This window comes from Sapajus apella, unplaced genomic scaffold (genome assembly GCF_009761245.1).
Source record: "Sapajus apella isolate SASKATOON/1434 unplaced genomic scaffold, GSC_monkey_1.0 scaffold4, whole genome shotgun sequence".
NCBI classification, from domain to species: Eukaryota; Metazoa; Chordata; class Mammalia; order Primates; family Cebidae; genus Sapajus; species Sapajus apella.
In genome coordinates, this window is record NW_022436944.1 from 29,691,776 (window position 1) to 29,701,982 (window position 10,207).

General features: G+C 46.4%; 2 protein-coding genes across 4 annotated transcripts in view; one reads left to right on the top strand and one right to left on the bottom strand.

The window, feature by feature from the left end:
- NCK1 (NCK adaptor protein 1) overlaps positions 1–2,622 on the bottom strand; it is an 86,850-nt gene extending 84,228 nt beyond the window's left edge. Inside the window, exon 1 of one of the 3 annotated variants that reach the window (XM_032265602.1) lies at positions 2,491–2,622. The gene's annotated coding sequence lies outside the window, so the exon portion shown is untranslated. Of the gene's footprint in view, positions 1–2,051; positions 2,177–2,490 lie in introns of those variants that run through there. The other 2 variants (XM_032265618.1, XM_032265607.1) reach the window with 2 other exon arrangements.
- LOC116537896 (ferritin-4, chloroplastic-like) lies at positions 1,965–9,614 on the top strand. Its single transcript, XM_032260115.1, is given in 6 exon segments — positions 1,965–2,376; positions 3,442–3,532; positions 8,717–9,063; positions 9,066–9,146; positions 9,149–9,222; positions 9,224–9,614. Coding segments are annotated over 6 exon segments (1,233 nt in total). The 3' UTR covers positions 9,452–9,614.
- Positions 9,615–10,207: the final 593 nt, after the last annotated feature.

A 10,207-nucleotide genomic window follows, 5' to 3' on the forward strand; every position in this document is an offset into this window, starting at 1 on the left:
AAAAAAAAAAAAAAAAAAAAAAAAAGAACTGCATCTGTATTCATTAAGTCAATTCTTCCTGAAAAGTGATTTGTAATAATCACATCAAACATACCTTCAGCTTTGAAAGGAAAGTTCTCAGAGAGCCAAAAGAAAAAGAAACCAAGCCAGGCACAGTGGCTCACGCCTGTAATCCCAGCACTTTGGGAGGCCCAGGCCGGCGGACCATTTGAGGTCAAGAGTTCAAGATCAGCCTGGCCAACATGGTGGAAACCCGTCTCTACTAAAAATACAAAAAAAAAAAAAAAAAAAAAAAATTAGCTGGGCATGGTGGCACACACCTGTAGTCCCAGCTACTGGGGAGGCTGAGCGTGAGAATCACTTGAATCCAGGAGGCAGAGGTTGCAATGAGCCAAGATCATGCCACGGCACTCCAGCCTGGGCAACAGAGCCAAGACTCAATCTCGAAGAAACCGAGAAACAAAAAGTATCACTTAATATCACTTTTCTTTAACTTTATTTTCCTTTTTAAATTTTTTTTTTTAATTTTCTAATTTAAAGACAGAGTCTCACTATATCGCCCAGGCTGATCTCAAACTCCTGGACTCCAGCTATCCTCCCATCTTGGCCTCCCAAAGTGCTGGGATTACAGACTTTAACTACCTCTCCTGGTCTCATTCAGTATCTAACAAAACATAACAGGTAGGTTTCAAGTTTTATTTACATGGACCTGAAAGCACTGCAGAAACCTGGACAAAAGATAATGCCTAGAAAAATAAGTACACATTTTAAAATTTAATACATGAACCAACAGCTAGTAGATCTGAACATTCTGCAAACTATCTTTATGGATATTACAGCCAATTCCCACAGACCACAATGTTCCCAAAGAAGAAAGCCTCAGGGCTTGTGGTCAAGATGAAAAGAAAGTACCATTTATTAACCAGTATATATTACTATCAAGTTGTGAATGGAATGCCTATTTAAGAACATCACCGACTCCATCCCCACAAGAAAATAGTGTTTTAAAAAAAGAAAAGAACAAACGTTGACAATTACCAAACAAACAAAACCTTCTTCTTGGGTTACTTCCCCGTTTACTGTGTGACCTCGCTGAAGGCCGAGAGTTTAGACACAGTGGTTTCCAGGTGCTGAAGAAATCGTTATTGTTGGTTTGCCGTAAGTCTATCCAAGGAAGATTTTTAAAATGAGTACTTCGGCTGGGCATGGCGGCTCACGCCTGTAATCCCAGCGCTTTGGGAGGCCAAGCCAGGCGGATCACGAGGTCAGAAGATGGAGATCATCTGGCCAACACGGTGAAACTCCGTCTCTACTAAAAACACAAAAATTAGCTGGGCGTGGTGGCCTGCGCTGGTAACCCGGCTACTCGGGAGGCTGAGGCAGGAGAATCGCTTGAATTCGGGAGGCAGAGGTTGCAGTGAGCCGAGATCGCGCTACTGCACCCCAGCCTGGCGACAGAGCAAGACTCTGTCTCCAAAAAAAAAAAAACCATCAGCAACAACCAAAAAAAATGAGGACCTCTTGGCAACACTTACCCGTTTTGGAGCAGACATTGAGCTGCTGCTCTGCTCCCCTCCCAAAAAGGAGTTGGAAAATTCTTCTTAACCTCATTCTTTCACAATTCCTAAGGCTTCTTACCTAATATAACGTGTAGAATTATTTTCAGTTGACTCCAGGTCCATCAGTTTGACACCAAGAGCCTTCCTACTGTTACGTCCTAAGCCCTGAACAAATCCAGCTTCCTCAGCTTCTAACGGCAAATTTAACTTACATGTTAACATACAAGAAACGTTACAAAACCTACCGAGATAATTTTTTTACCAAACATATTACAACTCAAGTCAAAAGTTTACACCCCCAGCAACTCGCGTACGAATGTGAAGCAAGTCCGGACGTTTAAAGTCAAAGCCCCGGACCAGAAAACGGCCGGCGGGTGGGGGGAGGGGCGAGGGCGCGTCCCGAAGATGTCCACCCTCAGCACCGCGCAGGCTGCCGCCCCCCCTCCTCTCAGGCTGGAGGTGAGAGCGCCCTCCCTTCTACCACGTCCCTACCTTCCCGGCCTTGGATTACGCCACAGCTGGCAACAGGACTTTTTCAGGAGAAAACAGACAAGCCGGCGAGCGCGCCGCACACTCGACCTCCCAGCCTCGCAGGGGCGGCCGCCGGGCTCTAACCCGAACGCAGCGCTCCAGGGGCTGACAAGGAGGCCACGGGTTCCCGCTCCCTGGGGCAGAGACCCAAGGGTCTCGCGGAATCCCAGTGCAGAAGTCCGGGTCCCGCCACCAGCAGCCTCCGCGCCCCCTCCGGCTCAGCTGCGAGCCTGCAGACGGCGCCCCCGGGGCAAACTCAGCGGGGGAAGAGGAAGCGACGCAGCGAGTAACAGGCTGTGAGGACGGGCAGCGGACTGAAGGACGGGGGTGTGTGTGTGTGTTGGCCTCCCAGCAAGGCCATCTCACCCTCCCGCTTCCGAGCCGGCTAGCTCCAGCTCACCTGAGGAAGGCACCGGGACGCCGCCGCGGCCGCCGTGATGGCCGTAACGGCACGAGGCCTGCGCTCCACCGCCGCGTAGTTCTCGGGAGAGGGGCGGGGCACGCGCGGTGGGCAGGCGGATCCGCGCGGGCAGGAAACCCACTCCCGACCCAATCTGATAGGTTCAGTTGCCCCCTTTCCCGGTCCCTGACGCGACAGTAGTCTGTGCCGCACTGGGATTGGGCGGGCCCACATGTCAATCAAGCGCCGTTCGTCGTGTGGAAGGCGCTGAGGCTGCGCAGCGGAAAGAGAGAAGACAGCGAGAGGGTGAGAAGCGCTGGGCCAGACAACGACTGTCTTCGGTTTTCCCTCTGCGGTTGCTCTGGCTGGTTACTTTGAGCCTTCCTCCTTAGCGCTGCAGGAGAGACTCTACAGCAAAAATGACTGCGTCCTGAGCTAAGCCCCCACTGTTCTGGGAGCCTCCCACTGGTTTCTGCACCTGAAGAATGTCTTCCCAGCCGAAGGTGCTTAGGAGCAGGGAGGGACAAAGAAAAACAAATAAAAAGACCTGGAAATTGGGACCTGAGAGAAATGTGGCTTTTTTTTTTTTTTTTTTTTCTGAAGCAGTCTTGCTCTGTCGCCCAGACTGGAGTGCAGTGGCGTGATCTCGGCTCATTGCAACCTCCGTGTCCCGGGTTCAAGCGATTCCCCGCCTCAGCCTCTTGAGTAGCTGAGACTACAGGCGCGCGCCACCACGCCCGGCTAATTTTTTGTGTTTTAGCAGAGACGGGATTTCACCATGGCCAAGATGCTCTTGATCGCCTGACCTCGTGATCCGCCTGCCTTGGCTTCCCAAAGTGCTGGGATTACAGGCGTGAGCCACGGCGCCTGGCCGACTTGTGTTAATTTGAGGCACAGACCAAAATCGGCTGAGTCTGAGGTCCCTCTAAAAGTACCCTCGTGCTTGAGCAGCTTCCAGTCTTAGCGACAGTAGTGTTATGAAGAGGATCGTCGGAGCCAGGTCTGCCCATTATAAGGTCTCCAGCCACTGGTTGAAGCATCAGTAAGTGTGCTGCAAACCCCAGTAACCTTTTTTTTTTTTTTTTTTTTTTTTTTTTTCAGACGGAGTCTCGCTCTGTCGCCAGGCTGGAGAGCAGTGGCGCGATCTCGACTCACTGCAACATCCGCCTTCTGGTTTCAAGCGATTCTCTCCCTCAGCCTCCCGAGTAGCTGGGACTACAGGCGCGCGTCACCACGCCCGGCTAATTTTTGTATTTTTAATAGAGACGGGGTTTCACCACGTTGGTCAGGATGATCTCCATCTCTTGACCTTGTGATCCGCCTGGCTCGGCCTCCCAAAGTACTGAGATTACAGGCGTAAGCCACCACACCCTGTCGCCTCATTTCTTCTTAACAATCTTTGTGGTTCAGTTTAGGGTCGCTCCTCAGGGAAGCTTGCCGAGTTAGGTATCCTTGAGCACAGGTATTTTCTCCATCCGAGCTATTCAAATGGCTTGCCTGTATCCCTACCTAGATTGTAAACTCCATTGAATCAGGAACCATGTCTGTTCAGTTTCTCCCTACGACCTTGCACGTGGTAGATGGTCAGTAAATTTTAAGGCATTAATACTTTTTACTTTAATCCTGGCCCTAGCTATCGGCCTCAAAAGTTTGCAGTTTTCTGCATTTAACTTCAAAATTGAGTGGTAATGCATGCATGTGGTTGGCCTGTGCTGTAATTTAGATGTTTGTCCCCCTAAACCTCCTGTTAAAATTTGATACCCAATGTTGGAGGTAGGCCCTAATGGGAAGTGCTGGGTCATAGAGGTGGTTCCTTCATGAATAGATTAATGTCCTCCCTGGGGAGGGGGTAAGTGAGTTATCTTTATTTCTGCCAGAGCTGGTTAAAAAGAACCTGGCACTTCCTTTCTTCTCGTGCTTCCTCTCTGGCCATGTAATCTCTGCATAGACCAGCTCTCCTTTGCCTTCTGCCATGAGTAGAAGCAGTCTCAGGTCCCCATTAGATGCAGATGCTCAGTCTTGAACTTTTCCAGACAGAACCATAAGCCAAATAAATCTTTTTTATTTATAAATTATCCAGCTTTGGGTCTTCCATTCTAGCAACATTAAAGGGACTAAGACAGTCTGCCATATGTAGGGTCACAAGGTCAGGCACAGATTTACCTGTTTATGCTCAGGTTGGCTGGGACAAGTATACCGTGAAACTGGGCAACAGCTACTCTATGTCTGTATTCTATTATTTGCATCCAAAGTGAATAAGGGAGGTGAATTTTGAGTTTATTCTAAGGGTTTAAATAACTTTGCATATTTTATCATTACTGGTATGGGTTAAATTACATCCCCCCTAAAATTCATATACTGAAGCCCTCACTCCTAATGTGACTCTACAGATGTTCCTCAACTTACAAAGGAGTTATATTCCAATAAACCCACTGTAAATTGAAAGCACCATAAGTTGAAAAGATCATAAGTCAAAAATGCATTTAATGCTTCTAACCTACCAACCATCATAGCTTAGCCTAGCCTACCTAAAACATGCTCAAAATACTTACATTAGCCTTCAGTTAGGCAAAATCATCTAACACAAAGCTTATTTTATAATAAAGTATTGAGTATTTCACATAATCTATTAAATACTGTACTGAATGAAAAACTGGATGGTTATATGGGTACTCAAAGTACGGATTCTAGAGTGCCTATGGCTTTTGCACCATCATAAAGTCAAAAAATCTTAAGTCAGGGACCATCTCTATTTGGAGCAAGGCCTTTATGAAAATAATAAAAATTAAATTAGGTCATAAGGGTGGGGCTCCAATCCTAGAAGATTAATGTCTTTATAGAAAGTGGCACCAGAGAGCTCTGTCCATTTGAGAACACAGGAAGAAGACAGACATCTGCAAGCCAGGGAGACAGCCCTCACCCAAAACTGACCATGCTGACACCCCCTTTTGGACCTCCTAACCTACACAACTTTGAAAAACTTCTGTCGTTTAAGCCACCCAATCTAGTATTTTGTTATGGCAGCCCAAACTAATACAATGGTTTTCTTATTTGTTGATATATTTTATAAAGTTTACAGATTGAGATATTAATATGATACTCATTTTTTAAGAAAGCGTTGTCAAGAGTTAAAACTATCTCGCCGGGCGCGGTGGCTCAAGCCTGTAATCCCAGCACTTTGGGAGGCAGAGGCGGGTGGATCACGAGGTCAAAAGATCGAGACCATCCTGGTCAACATGGTGAAACCCCGTCTCTACTAAAAATACAAAAAATTAGCTGGGCATGGTGGTGCGTGCCTGTAATCCCAACTACTCAGGAGGCTGAGGCAGGAGAATTGCCTGAACCCAGGAGGCGGAGGTTGCGGTGAGCCGAGATCGCGCCATTGCACTCCAGCCTGGGTAACATGAGTGAAACTCCGTCTCAAAAAGAAAAAAAAAAAAAACAAAAAAAAACTATCTCTGCAAAATCATGCAGCAAATTTAGCACGGCTTGACTCAATTTTTTTTTTCTCTGAGAGGGAGTTTTGCTCTTGTTGACCAGGCTGGAGTGCAATGGTGCAGTCTTGGCTCACCATAACCTCCACCTCCTGGGTTCAAGCAATTCTCCTGCCTCAGCCTCCCGAGTAGCTGCGATTACAGGCATGCGCCACCACCCAGCTAATTTTTTGTGTGTATTTTTAGTAGAGATGGTGTTTCTCCATGTTGGTCAGGCTGGTCTCTAAACTCCTGACCTCAGGTGATCCACCCACCTCGGCCTCCCAGAGTGGTAGGATTACAGGCGTGAGCCACCATGCCCAGCCTCAATTTTAATTCTGATTACATATTTAACATAATGGAGGCAGAAGGTGTGAATACAAATACAACAGGTACAGAAATACAGTTCTGGCCTTCCTGTAGCTTACCACCACGTTAAGTAGGGAAAATTAACCCAGAAAAAAATATGCTTAAGTCATACATTTAGTTTTTTGGGGGTTTTTTGTTGTTGTTTTTGTTTTTTGAGATAGAGTCTTGCTCTGTCACCCAGACTGGAGTGCAGTGGTGCAACTCAGCTCACTGCAACCTCTGCCTCCAGGGTTCAAATGATTCCCCTGCCTCAGCCTCCCAAGTTGCTGGGACGACAGACATGCACCACCACACCCAGCTAATTTTTTGCATTTTTAGTAGAGACAGTGTTTCACCATGTTGACCAGGCTGGTCTCAAACTCGTGACCTCAGGTGATCCACCCACCTCAGTCTCCCAAAGTGCTGGGATTACAGGCGTGAGCCACTGTACCCAGTCAGTTTATCCTCTTACTTTTTCTTCTTTAATCTTCCTCATCACTCATTCTTACCAGGTACTGTTAAGAAATAATTTAAGAAACCTCCAAAAATATATGCAAAAGACAAGTCAAAGAAGAAAAATAAGGAAACAGCAATGAAAAAGGAAAGCATAGACTGGAAGGGCAGATAGGCAGAAAGGCATATATGAAATTGAAATTAGAAGGGATGCAGTTCATGTTTTCATGAGGTGGGAGCTGTCCCAGAGACTTCCTTTCACACAGTCTGTCTCCCTAACTTCCAAATATAAACATGCACATGGCTGCTGCTTCCTGTCTTTCAGGGGAACTCAAACCAAAAACAGGAATCAAACTTGCTAATTAGTGCTGAGAGGATCAGGGACTAACCACAATCAGGCAACAAGAAAATGTAAGTCAAAACTTGTGATTGACCCTGGCAACAGAGCTACAATTAAAAAAAAATTTTATGATCACACCACTGCACTCCATCCTGGGTGACAGAGTGAGACCCCCACACAATAATAGCGGGAGACTTCAACATCAATATTAGATCAATGAGACAGAATGTTAACATTGATATCCAGGACTTGAACTCAGATCTGGAACAAGTAGACTTAATTAACATTCATGGAACTCTCCACTTTAAATACACAAAATATACACTCTTATCAGTACCACATCACACGTATTTACAGGTTTAAATGAAATATTGGTTGGCTGCTTGTTAATTATTTTCTTCCCTCTTTTTTTTTTTTTTTTTTATGTCTCTATTATTAAATACAATTACAGGCATACCCAGTTTTAGACTGCATTCTAGCCCGGGCAATAGAGCAACACCCCTGTTCTCTCTCCCTCTTCCTCTTCCTCTTTCTTCCTTTCCTTTATTCTTTTTCTTTTTTTTTTTTTTTAATTCTTTTTCTTCCTTTCTCTAGTTCTTAAATTAAAAAAAAAAAAAAAGCTTTTTCCTATTATGTAAGGTGCCACAGTGAGCTTCTATTTAAAGTTTTCGGTTTTTTTTTTTTTTGAGTCAGGGTCTCACTGTAAAAAAAAAAAAAAAAAAAAAAAAATTGAGACGAGAGTCTCTCTGTCACCAGGCTGGAGTGCAGTGATCTCAGCTCACTGCAACCTTTGCCTCCCGGGTTCAAGTGATTCTCCTGCCTCAGCCTCCTGAGTAGCTGGGACTACAGGCACACACCACCACGCCCGGCTAATTTTTGTGATGGTCTCTATCTCCTGACCTTGTGATCCAGCCACCTCGGTGTCCCAAAGCCCTGGAATTACAGGCGTGAGCCACCTCGCCCGGCCAAAAAATTTTTTTAAATTAGCTGGCCATAGTGGCATGGGCTTGTAGTCCCAACCACTCTGGAGGCTGAGGGGGGAGGATGGCTTGAGCCCAGGAATTTGAGGCTGCAAGATGCTTTGATCACACCACTGCACTCCATCCTGGGTGACAGAGTGAGACCCTATCTCAAAACGAAAACAAAACTTATCTATGGACTATAGGTGGAGCTTCAGATATGGGCAGCTAATCTGTCTATGATTGAAAAAATGCAGGTGGCTTACTTTATTAATCCCAAATAAAAGAATTTGGGAACACAAAGGAAAAATGAGCCTCCATGTGAAGACCTTTCCCAAAAACCTGATAGTTTATAGTTAGAAATTGTTATAGAGAGGCTGGGCGCAGTGACTCAGGCCAGTAATCCCAGCACTTTGGGAGGGCAAGCAGGTGGATCACGAGGTCAGGAGTTCAAAACCAGCCTGACCAACATGGTGAAACCCTGTCTCACTAAAAAATACGAAAATTAGCCAGGCGTGGTGGTGGCAGTCACCTGTAACCCCAGCTACTAGGGAGGCTGAGGCAGAGAATGGCTTGAACCCGGCAGGTGAAGGTGCAGTGCACTTGCACTCTAGCCTGGGCAACACTGCACTAGCACTCTAGTCTGAGCAACAGAGTGAGACTGCCTCAAAAAAAAAAAAACAGAGAGACACCGCCGTTTCCTGCTTCAATAGTGCTTGGACAGAACCCGGCGCTCATCCCCCACCCCGGCCGGCCGCCCATAGCCAGCCCTCCCTCACCTCCTCACCGCGCCCTCAGACTGCCCCAAGGCCCCAGTCACCGCTCCAGCGCCGCACAGCCGCCGCCACGACGACCGCGTCCGTCTGGCAGGTGCAGCAGAACTACCACCAGGGCTCAGAAGCCGCCATCAACCGCCAGATCAACCTGGAGCTCTATGCCTCTTACGTCTGCCTGTCATATCTTACTACTTTTGATGATGTAGCTTTGAAGAACTTTGCCAAATCTTTCTTCAGCAATCTCATGGAGAGGGTGAACACGCTGACAAAGTGATGAAGCTGCAGAACCAACGAAGTAGCCGAATCTTCAAGATATCAAGAAACCAGACCACGATGACTGGGAGAGCGGGCTGAATGCAATGGAGTGTGCATTACGTTTGGAAAAAAAATGTCAATCAGTCACTACTGGAACTGCACAAACTGGCCACTGACAAAAATGGCCTCCATTTGTGTGACTTCATTGAGACACATTACCTGAATGAGCAGGTGAAATCCATCAAAGAATTGGGTGACCACGTGACCAACTTTCGAACGATGGGAGCACCCGCATCTGGCTTGGCAGAGTATCTCTTTGACAAGCACATCCTGGGAGGCAATGATAATGAAAGCTAAGTCTTAGGCTAATTTCCCCATAGTCATAGGGTGACTTTCCTGGTCACCAAGGCAATGCATGCATGTTGGGGTTTCCTTTACCTTTTCTGTAAGTTGTATCAAAACATCCACTTAAGTTCTTTGATTTGTACCATTCCTTCAAATAAAGAAATTTGGCACCCAGGGGAAAAAAAATGTTACAAAACAGAGAATAGTTTAGCATTACTGTCAGGAAGGAATGATTATGACCTCCTCAAAAAAGTCCTATCTACCAATCAGCAAGACATAACTGATCACGCTCAGTTATGTTCAGGCTCAACGCTGAAGTATAGAAATTAGTGGGCCCTGGTAACCAAATGTAATTTCTTTTTATTTAGAGACAGAGTCTCCTTCTGTCACCCCAGCTGGAGTGCAGTGACATGATCATTACTTGCTGCAGCCTCAAACTCCTGGCCTCAAGCCATCTTCCCACTTTGGCTTCCCTTCTAAATAGCCAGGAATACAGGCATGAATTTAGGCACCCAGCCTAAATTTAATTTCTAGATTGAGTATTGTTATATTATTTTTGATCTTTTTCAGACGGAGTTCACCCTGTTGCCCAGGCTGGAGTGCAGTGGCATGATCTCAGTTCACTACAACCTTCGCCTCCTGGGTTCAAGTGATTCTCCTGCCTCAGCCTCCCGAGTAGCTGGGATTACAAGCAGCTGCCACAGCTCCCGGCTAATTTTTTTGTATTGTTAGTAGAGACAGGGTTTCACCATATTGGCCAGGCTGGTC